The sequence below is a fragment of the Bos indicus x Bos taurus genome, chromosome 3, assembly GCF_003369695.1.
Source record: "Bos indicus x Bos taurus breed Angus x Brahman F1 hybrid chromosome 3, Bos_hybrid_MaternalHap_v2.0, whole genome shotgun sequence".
In the NCBI taxonomy this organism is placed as follows: domain Eukaryota; kingdom Metazoa; phylum Chordata; class Mammalia; order Artiodactyla; family Bovidae; genus Bos; species Bos indicus x Bos taurus.
In genome coordinates this window covers 113,219,860-113,242,842 of record NC_040078.1, presented here as the reverse complement: position 1 = coordinate 113,242,842, position 22,983 = coordinate 113,219,860, and the positions used below count along the sequence as shown (strand labels likewise).

The 22,983-nt window shown below is 47.2% G+C and overlaps 1 protein-coding gene across 2 annotated transcripts in view; it reads right to left on the bottom strand.

The window, feature by feature from the left end:
- DGKD (diacylglycerol kinase delta) overlaps window positions 1-22,983 on the bottom strand; it is a 110,282-nt gene that overhangs the window by 61,832 nt on the left and 25,467 nt on the right. For both annotated transcript variants that reach the window (XM_027537960.1, XM_027537961.1), the window contains exons 2-3: window positions 17,773-17,883; window positions 15,871-15,951 (exon numbers count right to left, since the gene is read on the bottom strand). In XM_027537960.1, the coding sequence (XP_027393761.1) occupies window positions 15,871-15,951; window positions 17,773-17,883 (192 nt within the window). The remainder of the gene's footprint in view (window positions 1-15,870; window positions 15,952-17,772; window positions 17,884-22,983) is intronic.

Sequence of the window (22,983 nt, the reverse complement as noted above, 5' to 3'; positions counted from 1 at the left end):
ACTATGACTCGTCTACACGATGAAACACCCACAACTAGGAGGTGGTCATCGGAGATGCTCGTCACGTGGAAGCGTTTATCTGGTGAAATAATAACTGAAGCCAAAATATAAAATTACACATACGCTGACGTGTGTATAACGTATGCGAGATGCAACGTCTACCTGTGAAGAAGTCTGAAGGAGACGTGAAAGAAGAAAGCTGCTGCTGAGCTACTGCAGGATCTTTTTTTTTTCCACTTTAAATTTCCTTTAAAATCATCATTAGGACTTAAGACGGACTTCCCCGGTGGGCAGTGGCTAAGACTCTGCGCCCCCAATGCAGGGGGCCTGGGCTCGATCCCTGGTCAGAGAACTAGATCCCACAGGCTGCAACCAAGAGTTCACAAGCTGCAACTAAGAGCCAGCACAGATAGAAAGATTAAAAGAATATTTTAAAAAAGTAATCAACACTTTAAGTGGCCCCGCCCCCAGGCCTGCTCATACAGCCCCTCTGCAGTAGAAGCTTCCACTCCCCAGGTAGGTGCCTGAGCTGTTTGTTTCTTCTCTCACACTGTCCTGGGCACCCTGCTCTATGTGACACCTGTCACAGGGCACAGTCACGAGTCTGTTCACATCCAACAGCCCGGAAGCTGACTCTAAGCACAGAGAAAGCGTGTTTCCACCTCCGTCCACCCTCAGACACCCAGCAGAGTTTGCCACAAAGACCACTGAATGAAGGGAAGACAAGTCCTTCTGAAAACATGCGCCTTTTCCAATTGATTTTTATTTGATTTCAGAAATCAGGTTGCCAGGGTAAAGCCTGACTTGTCCAATTATATATCTATATTCTGCAAGGGTAAATAAAAAGTTTTCAAGCTGTCAAACCTGGCAATGCCCACACGGCAAAGGAAGCCGGCCACTCACAAAGCTGCTCACCAACCAGAGTCCAAAAGCCCCAGCTCGGGAGCCCCGAGGTCCCGTCGCTCCCACCTCCCTGTAAGTGGGTAACGGGAACCAAGGGGGGCTGGCCCACGGGACCATCTGCAATAACGGACATTTGTTCCGGGCGGCGGGGCAGGGTGGGGGTGGGGGGTTGCAAAGGACAAACAATTCCACATCCTCTCTGAGTAGAAAGGACCAAGAGACCTGCATCCCTGGCTCCGGCATCACACAGCCGGCCTGAGCCTTGCTCGAGGACAGCAAGCTGTGAAAGGCAGCCCCGGCCTCGGGTCTAGATGCAGAGGTCGTGACCACCAGGGAGCCAGTGCTCCACTCGCCGTCACAGGACTGCGGGTCCTCAGTCCAGCTGCCCCGCAAAGTCGAGCAAAGTTTGGAAAAATCACCCACTTGTAAGTCAGCAGCAGACTCTCCGGGGAAGGTGCCCGAACTTTTTCTGAAGCTCTAAAGGGTGCTCAAGCATGGCCGCCCCGAGGGAGTGGAGGTGGCTACGTGCTCCCTCTGCCCACAATGTGAACAAGAAGGTCTCGTGGAAGAGGGTGCCCGCGCCCTACTTCTGAGGGGTGCAGTGGGTCTGCCGGGGGAGTTCAGGGAGAGGGCCACAGGCAGAGGGGCCCCAGAGACACTAGGGCAGGCAGGCGGCCACGCACAGGGTGTTCCCTGCCCACCAGAGGCAGGTCCATGCTGGGGCGAGGCTGGGAGGGACCAGAGCACCAGGCCCCCTGGACACGGCAGATAAGAAATGAGGCGGCATCAGAGGACTCACAGTGCTGTCAGAAACGGGCAGGGGATGCCTCTTTTTAATGGTGCTACATTCACATATATTCCAGTAAAACTCGTCTTTCCTCTTCAAGGTCCACTTCCGCTGCGGCCACTGCTGTGACCCTGGTGGGAATGAACAGACTGTCCCATGTCCTGGCCAGCAAGATGTGGAGTCAGCTCGATGTGGGGTCAGCTCAGAGACGCTCCACTTGAGAAACACAAGGTCACCAAACCCAAGAAAACGCTCCACAGCCGTATCGTCGACAGCAGCAACCACTTCCGTCACGTTGTGCTGACTCATCTGACCCTGCCGACACCCCCAAGCAGGTTCTGCTATCGCCCCTACTCCCCAGAAGAGGACCCCCAGGCGCGGAGCCGAGTGTGATCTGTCCGAGGTCGGCCAGCAGGTGCGAGGCTGAGCGGGCACCCGTGCCCTGCTCCCCGGGCCTCCCTGGGAGCCCGGCTCCCATGCCAGGCCCGCTGCGGGCGCTTTTGGAGATAAGGGAAGGACTGAACACAGCCCTGCCGTCTAGGGTCTCACACCTGGGGCAGAAACACAGACCCCCAACATTCAGAGTCCCCACCTCCTCCAGGACCCTGGAGTCGGGAAATCCCACATGGCACTCGATCTCCCCTGTAAGTGAAGCAAACCGTAACTGCCCACGTCATAGCATGACACAGGCAGATGCCCCGGGTGCCTTCCCTGCAGCGCGGGCCCTGGCTCTCCCCTGCGAGCAGCCTCCACACCTACCCAGTCCAGACCGTGCAGGGACCCAGAGCCCCCACCCACCAGTCCTGGGACTCGGGGTACCGCTCGGGCACACCAGAGAGCCGTGGGCGGTGCTGGGGACGTGGCAGGTAGGTGGCCAGCCCCGACGGAGGTGTGGGCATGGGGAGACACCGCCCTCTCCGAGGGGGATGCCAGGTGGGGAGCCCGTGATGCCTGCGTGCCCCCGCCTGCAGTCGGCCATCCGCCTGCCCCCACGTCCACCAGCAGCTCCTGTGTCCACTTCAGACGACAGCCCTCTGTCCTACTGCCCTGAGAAAATCGTCACTAAACTGAATTCGGCTCTGACTCTGCCTCCCTCAGAGGGCCAGAGCCTCTGACAGCAGGCACAATGAAGTCGGTGTCTGAGGTGACGATTCCAAGGATGGAAGCTGCCACGCGGCCCTGGTGAGGGGCGAGCGCCTGGAGCGGCTGCAGGCAGGCACACGTCACGTGGCCGTCAGGCCGGGCAGGGCGCTCGCCACCAAGCATCCATCACTGATGGCTCAGGGCCCATCTCCCTCCATACCGTTCCTAAACCATGCAGGACAAGAGCGGTGCAGGCAACAAGCAGACCAGGGTCGAATTCCTCTGCCTGCCAGGCCCGGGTCCACATCCACCTCCCTCACCAGCCACAGAAGAGGCCGCCTGTCTGACCTCCTCACGCCCACCCTGTCTCCCCGCTTCAGCACGGCTGCAGCAGCCATGACAAAACCCACTAGCTTTACAGATCTTACTGGCTCGCAATACACGTGGCAAAGAGTCCACCACGGCCTAGAACACGCTTCGCCTCTGCCCTTGCCCGCCTTGCCACCCTCCCAGGCTCAGCTTCCCCTGGCAGGAACCGCTCTGACCCCAGACCCCTGACGCTGCTGCCCACGGCCCCCTCAGCCTCGGGTCTCCCCACGTCCCCCACGGCCACGCTCCCCCACAGGAAGGCCTCCTGACACCAGCTGCAGCCCGAGCTGTTTCCTTCTTGGCCTCTGGTCCTGACTGCCCAGCACCTGCTGCTCATCCAGGACTGTTTGGAGCATGAAGGACTCTCACTGACACCAGCGCCTGTCCACACAGGGCTCTCAGGTGAAATCAGAGGGCAAACAGAGCTGACCACCCTGGAACGACTCGCTCTGACATATAACTGTAAGCACCTACTGTGTGTCAGTGAGGGAACAGGGCCAAGCACCCTGGAGCAAGTCACTCTGACACATAACTGTGGGCACCTACTGTGTGTCAGTGAGTAAATAGGGCCGACCATCCTGGAGCAAGTCACTCTGACATGTAACTGTGGGCACCTACTGTGTGTCAGCAGTGGACAAACCAGACAAAAATCCCTTGCTCACATATGGCGTTATGTTACAGCTTTTAACAAAAGAAACAAAAGCACGTGGACTCAGAGCAGCGACTCCGGGGAGGGATGGTGGGGGCGGGGGCGGGGTGAGGCCAGAGTCTCCCAGTGCCCCACTGCTTTGGTTTGTTTCTGTTGCTTTCCAAAACTTCAAATGACTTCAAAGGAGGTGGTGATATTCCATCAAATGTTTATGAAAACAGAACCCAGGTAGAACCCAATGGTGGAACACTGACTTGAAGAAAAAAGGAAACAAAAGCACTAAACTCTAACTGCCCCACAACTCCTGGAACGCTCCACAGCTCCAGGCTACTGCAGGAAGATTATAAAAGAAGCCATCCAGGACTTGAAGACAACTAAAATCACTTGAGAGAGATCAGAGATGGGTAGATCAGGGAGGGGGGACATCTGAAGTCAATGAAAACATCTGGATATCCAAAAGCAGATGCAGGTGCTCAAAGGGCACTCTCTCCCCGCAGCACGACAAAGACGAAGTTAGACAGAAAGCGCTTTAAAATACTTTCTCTATCAAACAAGAATAAGTCAAGATAAAAACGAAGTAAAAAGAACAGAAAAGCTATGCTGGAACAGGCGTGAAGATCACACGTAGAAGCACTAAGAAATGCAATTAAATTTGTATCAAATTATACAATTTGATACATAGAATTAGAGAAAACAAATTAAAACAACGCAGAAAAGCATGACAGACACGGAAGATGAAGCGCATACACACGCACCCCTGCACGACCCCGAGGCCCCTGGTCCCTGCTGGACCCTGCAACTCATTTACCCAGCCCGCTGCTTGGAGGTGGAGCGCTTGACACCTCAGCCATCTCGCCCTGGGCCAAGCTGAGGGCACCCATGTCGCTGCTCACTCTCCACCCCCTATCCTCTGAACCAGAGGCCTGTCCTTCCTCTTCCTCTTCCACCTGGCAGCCAGAGCAAATCATTCCAATACTGCAAATCTGGGACTCTTGCCAAGAGGAACTATTCAAAGGACAGGCTGAAGGACTATGTCTCAAACCCATTCCGCACCTGTGGTCTCTCTCCCTCAGGCCTCAGCAGGCCGCACTGCTCTTCCTTCACCTCTCCGTGCAGTCTGAACTGCAGCCCCCACCGCACGACCTTCGCACATGCTAGGCCCTGGACCTAATCCATTCCAAAGCACCTACAGGCACAAGTCATTCACACGAGCACAAACTCACACACTCTGTTCAGTTGACTTTCCACTCATCACTCTTCAAGTCTCAGTTAAAACATCACCTCCTCAGGGGCAGTCTTCCCCACCATTCTGCCAGACCAGCGGGGACCCGGCTTATCATACTTCCCACGCAGCCTTACTTCCATACGTGCTGCCAGTCTCGGCCTGTAATTAGACCTCACTGTGAGTCACTGAGCCCCCTTGAATACAAGCTTGGGGACACAGCCCTTCTCCATTTCTGCTTACCACTGGAATCTGTCACTGAGCACGGTATGTGGTCCCAGGGACCCTGCAAAGAACGACGTTGAAACAGTGAACGAATGAACGTGCAGAACTCCCAAAGAACAAGACAAAGCACATGGACCAGAAGTACAGAGAAAAGACCATTTTTCAAAGTTGGAAAACCAAAAACAGAGCCTGGAAACCAGCAGGTTCTACATATCAAGACAAATTGGTGAGCAAAAAGCAATATTGCTCAAGACAAAAAGAGAATCCTACAAGATTTCAAACAGAAAGGTACAGATATCTTCAAAGATGGAAACAACATGAAGGCTAGTTTCCAATGCCTCCCCTGCAACACCAGCAACAGAGAACAGTGTGCTGTTGGGAGGCATCCGATGAGAAATACTGTGTTCTGGCTCCTTGGTGGAAAGCAGAGCCCTTTCCATTATTTTACTTCCTTGCTCTTCAGTCCTTTCTCAATTTCTTGGTTTGAAAGGAACAACTGAGTAACTGGGGAAACAAGCACTGAGCAGCGCGCACCGTGTGGCTCAACACTCTGTCTGACACAAAGCCTGACCAAAAAATGATGCCACCATTGTGGGCTGGCCATAACCAGAGACATCATGAGAAAACCTGTGTGCTGTGAATGTGTAAAAAATAAAAAGGAAAACTTCAGCACAAATCATTACCAAAAACAAAGGTAAATGGTGCACATACCACTCACAAAAATGCAAAACAGAAGAGAGGTACCAAGAAAGCATTAACTCACAACACAGCCAGGCACGAAAACACAGCAGTCAGACGTGCAAAGCCCTGACAACCAGAAAATGCCTGATGCTCACCACTGCTAGCAGACTGTTCCACACTGAACTAAAACAAATCCCAACAATCTACTGTCTACAAGGATTAAATCTAAAATAACCCGGAAATATAAAGGTGACAGTAAGGGTGGAAGAGGGAAGCAAGTATGTCAATTAAATTGTGAACAAAGGAGAGAAAGCATGGCAGTGTCAGACAGAGAACAGGTCACGGCAAAGATTAATCACTATAAAAAAAGATACGACTTTATTAATAGATGACTACTCAGTAATGAGGATATGAACGTTTACTTACGTGCTTAAAAGAACTTCAAAAATAGAGCAGGTGAGAACTGTTAGAAATATGAGAACAAAAGGATGAATGTAACTGTCCTGAAAGAGATGAGCTCCTCATTATCAGTCTGTGGGAGATCAAGTGATAAAAGTAAGGTCCTAGGAAGACTGAGCAACAAATTTCCTAAGTTGCAATAAAGACCAAATTTTAGTCCCTATACTAAATATATTATCTTTCAGGTAAATGGGATCTAACATTTCTCACATTTCATAATGAGTGATCTTTTCTTTTTTAATTGAGGTACAGCTGATGTACAATATTACATAAGTTTCAGGTATACAACACCGTGATTCACAACTTTTGAAGGTTATACTCCATTTACAGTTATTATGAAACATCGGCCATACACTTTGTGTTGTTTGTATACAGTGAGTGACCCTAATGTCAGACACTAATAAATACCATGCCGTGCCAAGACACAGAAAAAAACAAACTAGTGCCAAGTGCCGGTTCTCGAGCGGAAGCCAGAGAGGCGGAGAAGCTGAGGAGAGCTTGTGAACAACGCCACAGGGCTGGCGGAGATGAGGGAATTCAGAGGCCAACGGAGAAGGAATAAATGCCAAGACTCCTAGGGACTAACCCACAGAAGCAGAGCAAGTGAAGACCGATCGGTCAGCCAGAAAAAGTGAAGCCCACCTTCAAATCCGATCGACCACAAACTGGATTTAAGATGACCTGCTGCTCCTGTGCCCACCAGCCAGAAGCAGAGGATTAATAAATCCGCTCTTTGGGAAGAGACCATCATCCTGAGCCTAAACCTGTCTTCACTTTTCAGACAATGTCTGTCAACCAAGATTGACAGGTATTCCAGGAAGAAACACTAAAGGAACAAAAGCAAGAAAAAAGCCAGGCAATGAAAAAAAAGACCAGAGTGGAACCAGACGTTTTGAGTTTTCAGGCATGGACTTTGAAATATGCTTAATATTTTCAATGAAATTAAGGACAAGATCGAGGAGAGGGTTTTGGCATGGAACTTGAGCCCTTTATTAAAAAATCAACTGAAAATTCTAGAGCTGAAAGAAAATAAGTGGAATTAAAAACTCAACAGACAGATTCAACAACAGACAAGAAACACCTAAGAACACAGAAGAAAGATAATAAAACATCTAGAATGAGGAAAACAGAAAATATTTTTTAAAGAGTACAAGAAACATAGAAGTCAGGGGAAAGATGTAACAAAAAAGTCCCAGAAATAAGAGGAAAAAATAATGGGTAGGAGGCAACACTTGAAGAGCTAATAACCAAGACTTCCCCAAAACTGACAAGAGAAGGGAAACACAGCTACAGATTTTAGAACTGCCAGGAACACTAAGCAAGATAAATACAGAGAACCATGCCTGGAAAAATCATAGTAAAACAGCACAGTGCCAAAGGAAAAGAAAAATCTTAAAAATAGTTGGAGGGGGAGGGGAGGAGATACATTATCATGCGAGGGAAAACAACAGGACAAGTTATTACTTTTACTAAAAATAATAGAAGCTACAGTACAACAGAATGACATTTTTAGACTCCTGAAAGAAAATGACTGCCATGCTAGAACTGTATAACAAGCAAAAACATCCTTCAGAAAGATGAAATAAACAAAACAAAAATAGAAACCAAGACCAAAGGAATATTAAAGAGAATTTTTCACAGAAGGACTATTACCCCATACGGATCACAGAAATACAGAAAGAAATGAATGGCAACAGAAAAGGCAATGTTCACTGCAAACCTAAGTGACTGCTGACTGTACAATAATGTCCTGTGAAATTTCAAATATATGTAAAATTAAGATATATGACAAACTGCAGAGAGGTGAGAGGCAACTACAGAGAAGCTTCCTTTTAAGTACCAGAAATTAAATTTCAAGAGCAAAGAAGAGTGTGCGTGTTTAGTTGCTCAGTCATGTCTAACTCTGCGACTTTATGGACTGTGGCCCGCCAGGATCCTCTGTCTATGGGATTCTCCAGGCAAGAATACTGGAGTGGGTTGCCATTTTCTGCTCCAGGGGATCGTCCAGACCCAGGGATTGAACCGGCATCTCTTGCATCTCCTGCACTGCAGGCAGATTCTTTACCTCTGAGCCACTGGCTTCCCTTAATGAAGAGTATCGAGTTCAAAGACTCTAAGATCCCTGCATTGTCTGGGAAGCACTAATCTGGATGGGAGGTTAATAAGTCAAGGACATATTTTACAATCTGCAAAATAATATCACTAAAATATGTATATGAAATAAGAGAGGGGAGAAAATGAAATAATTCATCCATTTTAGAAAGAAAGATACAAAAAATATAAAATGTGAGACAAAGAGAAAACAAGTAATAATACATGGGATTTGTACCCCAATACAAGAGTACCTAAAACTAAGTATAGATTAAACATAAACCAATGGAAGACATCACCCAATTAAATAATCCAACAGGGAATTAAAAAACCCACACAACTGTATGCTGCTTACAACCTTAAATATAAACAAAAAAAGGTTTAAACTGAAAAGATGGAAAATTCTGCCATTACTTAGAATACAACTAGTAACTGAAATAAAGGTATTGCAGCTAAAGCAACATCAAAGTAAACTTTAAGGCAAAAAACATAAAGGGGTCAATCTAGTAAGAATATAAAATAATCTTAAATTTGTATGCATTTAATAACAAGCCTGCAAATATATAAAGAAAAAATTAACAGGATGAAAGCAAAAACCAGGTAAGTCCAAAACCACAGAGAAGATTTTAATAAATCTCACTCAATAACTCAAGGACTAGCAGAAAAGCAAGTCAGAAGGTTATAAAAGATTTGAGGAAAATGATTAAATTTTTGTCCTAATCAACGTACAAGAACTACTGAGTGTAAATTCTGTTCAAATGCACATGGAACATTTGAGGAAACACATACACAGGTCAGCAGCAGACACAAAAGAATGTGAGTCCATTTACACCAACCATCTGAGACAGTCGGCACAAATCCAGCGTATCACATGCAGGACGGTGGTTCCTCTGGAGGGGGCTAGGGGACAGCTGGGCAAGATCACTTAGGGGAGCTTCCCGGGGCCTAGACACATTCCACCACTGAATCTGGGTAGTGGCTACAGATAAAGCTCTGCCCACTCACTTGTGCACTTTTTAGCTGGGAAGTCATATTTCAATTTTTAAAATTATTTACAATATACAAACTCAGTAAAGCAGAAATGCTGCTTTGACAAACTCCTTTGAAGAATTAGAGTAGTTAAAATATACCTTCAAAACAAATCTGTAAATTTTGTGATAAGGCTGGAAATAATTTCTAAATTATCTCATGTTAGATAATGCAAAGAAAAGAAGTATAAGGGGAAAACGAGAAACATTTTTCCCTGACAACTTCTGCCTATTACTAGTGTATGAAACCTAGTTTTAAAATGGGGGAGGAGGGTAGGAGGGAAGCTAAACCAAGCATAGCCAATGAGGGCAAACTTAGAGAAAGAGAAAGGGGTAACGTTGAACCCCCCCAAATACAGAGCTGACTATCCAAAAGCACACACAGAATCAGCTCATAAAGAAATTCACACACATGGCCAAAGACTGTGAGAGACGTTCGACTTCACTTTGATAATCAAAGAAATAAAACAAATTCCCATTTTTATCAAAGTGGCATAGATATTATAAAATTTTAACAAATGGCATTTGTTGAAAGGATAGAAACCACTTCATGAAGTTCAACTCATACAAGTTCTAAAGGCCTTTTGGCCATAATATACCGAAAGCCTTTTAGTTTTCATAGATTAACATTAGCATGTTTAATTATCGAAAACATTTCATGCTACTGCAGAGGCTGGGATATGAAGCTAGCAAATCCCCTTTCTTCATGCTGCCATTATGCTCTCTGGCCTTCTAAGGGGTGATCCCACTTGAAGGTGAGAACACAGAGGACTCTGTCTACTCCCCATCTTCTGAGATTTCCCGTGGCCACAGCTCCACTTTATCAAGAACCTAAAGGCACATCTGTGTCTCTAGCTGCATCCCAACTTCACTTGTTCTTAAAAAGAAGGCAAGCAGACCCCTTTCCAGCTGCAAAAGTCTCCTTGCTCCCATTTCTTCCACCAAACCTGAATAAAAATCTCTGTTGTTGTTTAATTGCTAAGTCATGTCCCACTCTGTGTGACCCCTTAGACTGCAGCCCGCCAGGCTCCTCGGTCCATGGCATTTCCCAGGCAAGAGTACAGGAGGGGTTTGCCATTTCCTTCCCCAGGGGATCTTCCCCATCCAGAGATCGACACCACCCCCGGCCCTGTCTCCTGCATTGGCAGGTAGGTTCTTTACCACTGAACCACCAGGAAAGAAAACTCTCTACTCTCCCCCAAATATTTCCTTCCATCTCCCCTGGAAGACTCTTGTCCCTCAGGTCCTTATGTCTTTATGAGACAATTCTTTGGCCATTTTAGGGGAAAATTAAAATGGAGTCTTTGTTAATGTGGAGCAAAATTTACTCATTCTTTGCCAGATACAAAAGGTTCCCATCTGTTGGCTGATTCATGATAACAGCGACTTTCACTGCCGAATTGTTTGTATCAGGCACGCAATTTTAGTTGAAGTTGTGGAATTCGGAAATTACTACTGGAATAGCTGGACAACCAAATGAGATATTCCAGGAACTGAAGTAGCTTCTGGGCAAATACATTCATTCATTCTGCATTCACTTCCGCAAGCACATGGCACCAGGCACTGGCAAAGTCTGAGGCCAGGCCCTGCCTTCTAGGCCCTGCACGCAGATTCCTACAGGGTGCTGAACGGGAAGGGACAGGTTCAGAGTTCAGGCAGGAAATGCTGCAGAAGTCAGAAGTGGGGGAGTGCCCAGAACCTACCAGCTCTCTATGGAAGCATGCCTTGGGGAACTGGGCACCAGTCAAGTGGCTCCAAACACTCCACCATGTATCCCCAAATTCCAGACGCCCTCACAGGTTACTAAGGGCTGGGGCGGGGGTGGGGAGGGGTGTCTCCTTATCTTGGAGTATTTCTGGGGAGCCTCACTATTAAGCTTTAATGTCCTTTCAGCACATGCTCAGATGAAAAGCTAGTTTTTACAGCACTCACAAAATCTAAAGTAAATGTGAAAGAAACAGTGCCTCTGCCCCGAGGGCTGGGAATCATCCACGACTGCCCCCACAGAATGAGCTCGACATCTGGGAGTCAACTATTCAGCACCCTGAACACGTGTTCCCATAGAGACAGGGTATAAACCAAGGTTCATTCTCCAACCAGGCTGACAAAGTTCCACAGGAATTCACATCGTACCAGAGCACAGTGCCATATTATTTTTATGGAGACATAATTCCTGTACAACTCAGCCTTTTACAGTATACAGCTCAGTGGTTTTCAGCATATTCATAAAGTTGTGCAACCATCACCACTATCTAATTTTAGAACATTCTGACACACACCCCCAACTAAAATCCGGTACCCATTAGCACTCCTCTGTCCAACAGCCCCTGGCCACCACTAATCTACTGTCTCTATAGATTTGACTATTGTGCATTTCATGTATATCGGATCATAAAATATGTGGTCTTTTGTGTCTGGCTTTTATACAGTATATTCTCAAGGCCCATCCAAGCTGTAACATGTATCAGTACCTCATTTACTTTTCAAAAGCCTAAAAGTTCACACTTTTTACCTCAAACAGGATTATACTTCTAAGAACTTAAGCTATGGAAATAACCAGAAATATACAAAAGGACCTATGTATAAGTGTACATTACAGTGCTATTTAATAGGAAAAAAATACAATATAGGGACTGCTTAAACTTATACATTCAAATAAGATGGAATACTATGCAACATTAATAAGCAAGACTTTGAAGGATATCATAAGAAAAGCTCATTATTAAGTGAAGAAAGTAGGTTAAAAACTAAAACCCAGTTGGTGGGAATGACACCAATTAATATATATTATTAGGTATCTTTGGGTAATAGGAATATAGATGGTTTAAACTTCCTACTTAAAAATTTTCTTCAATAACTTGACCAAAAAAGCAATTAATCTTTAATAACATTTTTCTACTGGAAGAAAAAACAACTTTTAGAATATTGCAATGTGAACAGAAATACACTCAGAGTTAAATGCAGTCCCTAATGTTTTTTAATTATTGATATATATGAAAGTAAGAAGAGTCAATTAATAAGTTATTTTTAAAAGTGAAAAGCAGAAAAGACAATAAATATAAACACAGAAACTGAATTAGGTAATAAAAAATGAATTGTTGAATAACCTAAGAACCAGTTCTCTCTTTTTGAGAACCAGTTCTCTTAAAAGCAAAAAGAAAAAATGGGACCCAATCAAACCTAAACCTACAAGTTTTTTCACAGCAAAGAAAATCATAAACAAAATGAAAAGACAACCTACAGACTAGAAGAAAATATCTGCAAATGATACAACTGACAGGGGCTTAATCTCCAAAATACACAAACAGCTCATACAACTCAGTGACAAAAAACAAGCAACCCAACTGAAAAATGGTTAGAAGACCTAAATTGACATTTCTCCCAGAAGACATACAGATGTTCAACAGGGACACTAAAAGATGCTCAAAATCACTAATTACTAGAGAAATGCAAATCAAAACTACAATAAGGTACTACCTCACACCGGTCAGAATGCCCAGCATCTAAGGGTCTATAAATGATAAATGCTGGAGAGGCTGTGGAGAAAAGAGAACTGCTGGGAGCAGTGGAAACTGATGCGGCCACTATGGCGAACATTATGAAGGTTCCTTAAAAACTGAAAGTAGTTTCCATACGATCCGGCAATCCCACTACTGGGTATCAATCTGAAAAGACTAAAAAACTGTAATTTGAAAAGAAACATGCACCCCAATGTTCGAAACAGCACTATTTACAATAGCCAAGACAAAGAAGTAAACTAAATGTCCAACAGATGAATGGATAAAGAAGTTGAGGTGTTCCATTGCATAACAATGGAGTATTACTTGGCCAAAAAAATTGGAATAATGCCATTTGCAGCAACGTGGATGGACCTAGAGATTATCATGTAAGTGAAGTAAGTCAGAAAGAGAAAAACAAGTATAGTGTGATATTGCTTATATGTAGAATCTAAAATACGACATAAATGAACATACCTACTAAACAGAAACAGACTCACATACATGGAGACCAGACTTGTGGTTGCCAAGGGGCGGGCGTGGTGGAAGAGGGATGGATTAGGAGTTGGGATTAGCAGATGCAAACTATTATATATAAAATGAATAAACAGCAAGGTCCTATTATATAGCACAGGAAACTACATTCAATATCCTGTAATAAACCATAATGTAAAAGAATATGAAAAACATATATATCTATGTATAACTGAATCACTCTGCTGTACAGAATAATTATAAATCAACTTTATTCAAATACAATCCTTTTCAAAGTGAATAATGACAAAAAAAAACAAAAGCTGAGCAAGTAAAATGAGAAGTGCGAAAGGGAGCAACATAATGTTGTAAAGCAATTATCCTTCAAATAAAAATAAATTGAAAAAAAAAAGAAATGTGAAAGGGGACTCAACCAGAGACATATGTTTAAAGTGCAAATACATATTACTAAATTAAAAGGTGTGGAGTAAGTGGGAAAGTAAATAACAAAAATGGACTAAAGAAGTTAAAAAGTTCCTATGATCAAAAATAAACCTTTTAGGTTTATTCAGAGTCTTATTATCTCCCTGAAAACTAAGTTCTCTCAAATTTTCAAGAAATTCTAAAACCATAAAAATGTTCCAGAGCACAAAAAATCATGGAAAGTTACTAAATGAATTACTTGCACTCTGAAATCAAAACACAACAAAGGATACCTCCTACCCAAAGAATTAAGCACTCACATGCTTTCATAAAATTCTAAATCCAAAATTAGGTTGTACTATTCAACATTATCAGGAACAATTTACTATTAAGAACTGTACAAAGCGGCTTCCCTGGTGCTCCCAATGCAGGGGCCCGGGTTCAATCCTTGGTCAAGGAATTAGATCCCACATGCCACAGCTAAGACCCAGCACAGCTAAAAAAAAAAAAAGAAAAACCTCAAAGAAGTGTACAAATACTCAAACCCAAACTGATCATCTATAATAAATTATTGTTTAAAACACTCCAGTGAAATTCAACACCTATTCCTATTAAACACTCTAAAAGCCACAAATCAAAGAATAATTCATTTACATAGTTTAAAACGTCTCTCCCCAGCCAGTAAGTAAACAATAGACCAAATAAAATAAGGACTAAAATAAAAGAGGCCATCAGGCAAGTCTGACTAGTTCAATGAGCCACAAAGGAAAACCAAGAGCAGTTAATTACACCAAAATAAAATAAGTAGAAGTTTAAATGGAGGAAGGAATATCCCATTTGGAGCAACAACTTAATCAATCCATAAACAAATAAATAAAATAAAACCTGAAAGTAGCTGAAACTAACATTAACTCAAAATGTTGGATCTAAACACGAAGAAAATTATCCACCTTGACTGAGTTACAAAAGAATTTTTAAAAATTGGAAAGGAAAAAAAAAAAAGAAAAAATTGGGAAGCATACTGTATTTCTAGATAAAATTACTTAGTAACATGAAGAAAAATATTGTAAAATACTCTATTCCTGTTATTAATATTAGAGTCATACCTTACACAGTAGGTTCTAAAGTCATCCCCTGAAGCCAAAATTGTAAAGTCATACAAGAAATGCTGTATAGACATTAAAAAATATGATGAACATTTAAAGCAATCAACACGGGAAGTGATCACCATAAATTGTCAAGAGAAAAAAAAAATCAAACAGCTGTTTCATCAAAAGGATCACTGTCATCTCATGCTATATGCTGCTCAAGAGACAGACATTTAGACGTAAAGATAATCACTCTAACGTGAGCAGCTGGGCTGCTGAGGTCACATGATTTTATGCATTTAGAACTTTTGCACAAAGTACAACATAATTTCTATACATGGGGGTGGTAGGGTTAAGTTTTAAAAAGAAAACAGGTATACTAAAATATTAACATTCTATTTTGAGGTGGCTAAATTACAGTTATTTTCTAATTGCTTCCACATTCTTTTCTGTATTTCCAAATTTTCTACAACGATCATGAAAAACAGTTCTCTGTGTACAACTGTTAAAGAAATATCAACATTCTATTTTGAGGTGGCTAAATTACGGTTATTTTCTAATTGCTTCCACATTCTTTCCTGTGTTCCCAAATTTTCTACAGCAATCCTGAAAAATGAATCTCCGTGTAAAACAGTTACAGAAACGCAAACTGCAACGTGTTTAAACAATTCGTTGGGACCCTCTCGTTCTTTTGTGCTTACATGTGCCAAATTCTCAGTTTTTCTCCAGCCTCTGTACAATTTTGAACCTTGAACTCAAAATTTATCAGGAACTGCTCCAAGCAGAGGGCAAAGGATGAAAAGTCTGAACTGCTCACACACACCCGTTCAAATTAAACAGGAAAACCACACGTGGCAGAGGAATCGAGAGGGGTGTCGTCCACAGACTCACCGTGAAGCTGTTGTTGACGTTCTTGGTGCTGGATTCAGCCACGCTGGCGTCGGTCAGGTCCACCTCATCAAATATGATCGACTGGAAAAACACAGGGGCCACAGTCAGAGGGGGCGAAGGCACACCCGGCCCCGGACTGCCCACCACTCTCCCTCGACCCCAGCCAAGCGTGTGAGAACTACATGGACCCCGAGTGACCTCACCCGACCCACTGCTGACAGCGTGCAGGGCTCACGGGGAAGCTCAAGACCTTTTCTAAGTCCAGGGAGCTCCCTAGTGACCTGCGCCAGTTAAGTCAGAAACACGTCCTCCCACGAGTTCACCCCACACCGGGGTCCAGGGTGGAGGTCCTCTGTCCCTTCGGCTTTACTTTCTCCACCTTGGCGCTTGGGGAGAAAGGTATTGGCTAAAATGAACGATTCTAGGGGAGGACAGACTGACCCAAACAGAAGGGACCCAGCCATGAAAGAAAACAAAGGCGCACGGCAGAGACAATCTGGTCCCGGAGAGAAAGAAGGGTCTAGAAGCAGGCCTGGGACACCCCCTCCCCACTCACCTCTCCCCGCCAAGTCCTCCTGTCACAGCCCCCCAGCTCCCGTTAACCTTACTGTCCCCTCTGGAGGAAACACTAGCAACTCAGAAAAGACTCAGCCTTTTAAGTAACTCCCCCCCGCCCCTTAAACTAAAATAACTATACGAGTCTTTTTTTTTAATGAAGGATGTGGTCAGAATCCTTTCTAAACAAGTTACTCGGTACAGTTTCAAATTTTAATTTACTAACTCACTAGGGATACATCTCAAAATACTAACTACTCAGATTCCAGTTTTTTATTAATAATACTAAAATATTAGCATCTGAACACAAAGAGTGGTGTTCAGAACACCAAAAACTAGGTTTGTAGACACACTAGTATCTGAAGTGTGCCACACCACAGTCGCCTAAGCCAGGCAGTGATTCAGGGGCTCTCAACAGCTCCTCTTCTGTCACTGGCGTCTGCCTGGTGATTCCAGCTATAAATCTTACAAAGATGACACATGGGAGGAAGGACCATGGCTAGAAAGCCCAGAGACAGCTTCTGTTCACACACCAAAAAGCCCAACACACTTTAAGCATATTTTTAGTTAGCTTCACAAGTATATATACTTGTCTCCAAAGTCATCAAGTTGCACACATTAAGTTTCTATACAGTGTTTATAAAAGTGTTTTGAAAAAAGAGAAAAAAGGTCTTCCCTGGTGGTACAGTGGGTAAGAAGTTACCTGCCAATATGGGGACATGGGTTCCATCCCTGGTCTGGGAAGATTGCACATGCCACGGAGCGACTAAGCCCACGGACCACAAATACCGAGCCCATATGCCACGACTAATGAAGCCGAGGGCCTAGAGCCTGTGCTCTGCAACGAGAGAAGCCCCACAACGAGAAGCCAAAGAAGCGCGATGAAGAGAAGCCCCCACTCACTGCCATCAGGAAAAGGCCCGCAAAGCAACAAAGACCCAGTGCGGCCAAATACAAAAAACAATAATAATCAATTTTTTAATGATAAAAAATATAGAAAACTTAGAGGAAAAAAATAGATATTTAGGCCAAAATAAGAGGGTTTTTAAGCCAGTGATCCTCAATCTTTCCAAAAGAACAATGGCTACTTGTAACATGGTTGCTTCTGTGACCTTTCCCTCCCCGTATCTCCCCACTGGTGACATATGACATTAAAGAAAAAGAAAATGAATTAGAAAAATCAATGTTCACAAGACATAAGACCCAGCACCCCAGAGGCTTACAAAACGCGCTCAGAATATCAGATCTAGAATCAAAGGTCTTTCCCCAGGGAGGACCCGGAGCCCAGCTTTCCCTGCAGCTTCTCGAGAGGTCTCCTCTTGCCAAGTGTCCTCCACTGAGTCTCACCTTGGCAGTCTTTGCATAGTACAGCGTCCGCCCTCGAAGCTTGAAGTATCTTCGTTTTGATCGTTGGAATGAATTGTTCTGTTTGGTCAGCATCCCCTCTTTGATGACGGTCTGGAAGCACAGAAAGGGATTCATGAGTGTGTATTTTCACGGCACCGCACGCTTATCCACTGACAGCCCAGAGCATCTGTGTGTCTCTAATGGGCCAACGGCCTAACAGAAGAACTATTTCTCATCCTCTGCGCAAACCCCGACCTATGGACAGGCTGAGTGGGCAGTGGGGACAGGATGACCCGATCCTCCAGGGGGCGATGGCCTGCCTGAGCGGCGGGGAGGCGGGGCCAGAGGCCCAGGTGTGCCCAGCACGTGCCCCGGGTGGGGGTCGGCGGAAGGGGGCGAGGGCACGCAGGACGACAGTCAGGAGCCAGGCCCCTGTTCTCCAGCCTCAGCACTGGGTAGTTCTCGGCTGTTCTTGGCCTGGCCTCCGTGCCCTCTGGCCTCCTGCCATTTCTCAGGAGCCGGCTGCCAAAACTGTCGACGTAGGTTGCTACGGGGTTCGGCGCGGCCCAGGCCTGCCCCTCCTCGGCCCTCAGCCCTGATCATGGGCCGGGCGTGTGTGTCTACCCACGCTGCAACACAGAGAGGTGCCACCAGCAATATCACTGAGACTCCTCCACCCCCAAATCTGACCAGCCTGCCACCAAAGCACTAGTGCAGAGAGAAGCATGGGGTGAAGGGCAGTCCGCTCGGCTCGGCGCACACACCCAGAACAGGGCAGGGCCTCCCCGGAGCTGCATCCTGGACGCTGAGCCCAGAGCCGCACCACTTACAAGCCAAGCGCTCAGGGTCCTGCCTGGTCACCAGACGTGCTGGACCACTCGGAGCTGCCAACAGTCAAAACTAAGCAGCAAGGCACCCTGACACCGAAGCCAGGCTCCCAACGAGTGCTCTGCCCAGCATCTCCCTGTGCAACAGAGGCAGAACGCGCAGAAACGCTGCTCAAGGACAAGGACATCGGTCCAGAGAAGCTTCTCGTCGCATCACCTAACCCCATGCAGCTCTGCACTTTAGGTCACTTTTAAGTGGCTATACGAAGCACCTGGGCTCCTGTGGCCACTGAAGACGATGTAAGGCGAAATGAGACACAGAAACCCTACGTCACCCAAACACGTCAGAGGCGAGACCTGGTCACTGCTGTTTGTCTGTATGTCCCTCCGTCAGCCAGCTCCTAACGGGGGAGGCAATGGAACCTGGGAGGCACTGCTGCTCCCCACAGGCGAATGCTGGAGACAGCGCCCCCACCCCGGGCACACGCACACACATACACACACCCCCTCACACCCCACCAGCGCCTGGCCGTGCACAGGTCCACCCGAGCGCCCCGCGCTCCCGTGTCCAGCTGCTCCTCTCGATTCCCACCGCAGGACGTCCTCTCGGAGTCCCGGGGCAGGGGGGCTACACAGCTGGCTCGCGACCCCATGCTGGGTCCCTCAGGGCTGGCCCAGCAGTACAAACAGCAACCTCTCCAACGCCCCAGAGGATCAACTCTGGGGGAAAGCTAGTGAGGAACCGCTGCACTTATCCTGGGGCGGGATCCCTCACTGTTGTCTCTGAGGAGGTCACCCACCGCTCTTCCAGGTCACTGAGGAGGAGAGACGAACACAGCATGACCCGACAATGCGGGAGAGACACGTGCTGGCCCATGGCGTAGAGAAAGCCTCCTGACCGAGGAGCTTCGGGCAGAAACCGGCCTGCGCTACGGGAGGACTGCCAGGTTGCGTCCGAGGATTCTTTTCAGACCCAAGTGCACGCGTGGATGCTACTTCAACATGCTCTTCAAAGACAGGCCGCTGCTTCCACGCCGCGCAGTGCAGACCCACGATGCCTGCACCACCCGCCCCACCAGGCGAGCCTCTGCTTGGGACCCCACAGCTCCTGCTCACGGACCCAGGCACCTCTCCTTGCCCCCAAACATCTTCCTTCCTTACCTCTGCAGGGGAAGCAATCACCTCCATCGCTTTCCCAAATGCAAAAAGAAAAAGGAAAAAAATTCTAAAAGACAACAAAATCACAGGCCGAGACCCAGAAAAGTTAAAAGAAGTTCTTTTTAAAGGATAAATGCCGGAGTATTCTTCTTGCATCTCCCGCTACACATGCCACACATAAAAGAAAAGCAAAATTAAAACAAATACACTCCAACACACACACACACACACACACACACACACACACACACGCACATCTTTCAGAGAGCGGATGAGAGCTGCGATCTCGGGCTACCCAAGGAGAGCTGTCGTTCTATTTATAGAACAAGAGTGCTCAGAAAAAGACTCTGGTGGGTTTCAGCGGAAGGGCTGGGGAAAAGATAAAGACCAGTATTTCTTTGAAGCTTTCTCAGAAACTGCATTTCTTCTCACATTTGGTGCTCGTGAGGACTATAGATATGCTGCAGAATATTTTTAACACTCAGTCAAAAGCAATGAACTAAATAAAAGTGGTCAAGAAAAGCACACCCCTGACTAATCAGCTGTGCTTTGCATTTGGCAGCCGGTAAGTGGCACCCACAGGAAACGGCTCAGCTCACACGGCTCTGCACACCCACCAGAGCAGAGGACCAGGAGTCCAAACCCAGACCCGAGAGGCCAGGCTCTAAGCATCACTTTGTCAAGTTCTCTGCACAAGTGACAGGGCCAGTTCTGTCCTTCAAGCTGTCCAGGGCATCTCCCTCACTCTCAGGGAAAGGAAGGACTGAGCTGCAGAACACACGGGCGCTGAGGATCTGAGCAGCCAGCAGAAAGGGAGCACTGGGCCCGGCTCCAAAGGGAGGACGCCAGTCCTGGCTAGGCTCTGGGGGTGGGGGTGTGGGGGGTGGAGAACCCGGCAGGGTATTCAGCCTGTGCCAAAGCGTGGCCCTGGGTGCCACAGCCACCCGCTGACCCCTAGAGAGGTGCACAACCCACAGGCGAAGACAGCCCAGGCACCTGCCACAGGGAAGGCTCCAATCTGCAGTCATCCTGCTCAGGAGCCAGGAGCGGATAAGGCAGCTCTGGGAATGCCCTCCAAATGCACCAACCGGCAGGCGGAGACGGCGAGGGCAGGCCTACCTACGGGACTTGGTGTCCCCAATCCCAGGGAGTCGACCCCTCTGCAAAGGCAGTGGAACGCCTTCCCTCACCTCCCCTACACCCTCCCCAGACAAGCAGTGGCCACCGCTCCGCAGGCTCCAGGGACAGCTCAGACCCAGGGAGGACAGAGCACAGAGGGCACCAGGGAGGGAGCACTTGCCGCCAGGGAGGGTGGCCCAGAGCCGGTCTGAGCAGGCGGGACAGAGGGGTCCACAGCCCATGGAGGGCTGCAGACAGAGCCCGCGAGGGCTGGTAGCTGACCGGAGCCCCACCAACTCCCTGAGGGCACACCTGTCGGTCACAGGGGCCCCGGATCAGGGGGGTGGTTTCTCAGGCTGCAGAGTTTAGACGGACGGTCTTGGCCACCATGTGGAGGGCAGGAGTTGAGACTGAAACCAGGAGGCAGGTAGAATTTTCCCTCCAGACACTCTTACAGGATGGCAGCCTGTAAGTGAGGTGCATCTGGGAGGAAGGAGTCATGGTCACAGGCATGAGAGTGTTCAGAGGACACACCACAGATGGGACGATGGGGGCGACCCCAGGGGTCTCCTGGAGGAGGACGTGCCTCGTCTTGGACACAGCGACTCTGAGGCTCGGGGACGCTGGGGGAGCCGCGCTGAGGGCCGGCGGCGAACTGTGCGATGGGGGCGTGTGAGAAGGTTCAGCGGAGATGCCTCTACGGTGTCCCTTTCGGGAACGGAGGGGAAGGAGAAAAGGCCCAGGGCACTGAGAGGCCCAGGACACCGACGTCAGGTGCAGGGAGGAGCTGGGGGTCCAAAAAGGAGGACAAGGAGGAAGTGGCACGAAGCCGAGGAGAGAAGGCACCCAGGGGGCCTCAGGGATGCCGGCTGAGGGGGGTGCAGGGGCCGGGAGGGGCTCGAGGCGGCAGCCACCAGGAGTCACCAAGGACCCACCGGGGCAGGCGCGGGACCCGACCGGGGGGACGCCAGGCCAAAGCACAGTGAAGGCCACCAGAAGGGAGGAAGCAAAGATGGCAGGCTGGTTTTTTGTTTTTTAATTTCCATATTTCTTAACTTTTTATGAGCATGGAATCATACTGTACATACCGTGCTTGAGCTTCCTATTCTTTCTGTAATCATGTGTTATCAACAGCGTTCCATATTAGTAAATGCGTCTCTGTCTGCTACAGAGTTTTTCACAGTAGTGATGAGCATAAATCATTCAACACACTCCCACTGCTCGAATGTTTAGAACGCTTCCTGCTCAGCACTGACAATAAGGCTTCAAAGACTTCTGCCGCAACTGGAGTATCTGCACATGTCCTGAGCTACTCCTTAGAACCAAGAACCAGAAAGAGAACTTGGGGGTCAAAGCTCAGATGCTCACAGGGTTGAAGGCATGACAGGTGACCACAGGCGGCGGGGGGCGGGGGGGGGACACTAGTTAGTGGACCGGCACAGGTCATCATCTAAGGGGAAGGATGCCATGGGCTCACACCTCACACACCACACGGAAATCAGCACAGAGTCAGTGCAGAAGGTGAAACTTGAAAAGCTTCAGTAGACAACACAGGACCATTTCTCTAGGACCTTAGGACTGGAAAAAAATTTCTCAAATAGGATTTTAAATACTAAACATAAACCATAAGGTCTCTAAAATCAACTTCATTCCCACCGAGAACTTCTTGGTCATGAGACACCTTACAAAGAAATGGAAGAGAGAAACCACATCAGGGAGAAGATACATGAAGTACACAGCCAGAGAGGACGTCCAGAATATTCTAAGCAGCCCTGCAAAAGGACAGCAAAGAGAGGCTACTAAACGGAAAAGCAGCAGAAAGCGTGAACCGTGGTGATGGTAAGTCGAATGATGACTAAATAAGATGCTGAACTGCAGGAGGTTGGACAGAAGAGACCCCAGGAGGGGGCACCTGAGTGCCCTACCGTGGGGGGCGGGGTCACGCACACGTGTCACCACTTCCATCACAGCCTACATTTATGTGGTGTGCAAGGAGAAAGGGACAGACCAGGCTAACGAAAGGATGGAAGTGAGATCGCAAGCAGAGCTTTGCTGATGCTGTCAATGTGTTTTCAGTGTGTTCGCAGTTTCCTGACCACCCTGCCTG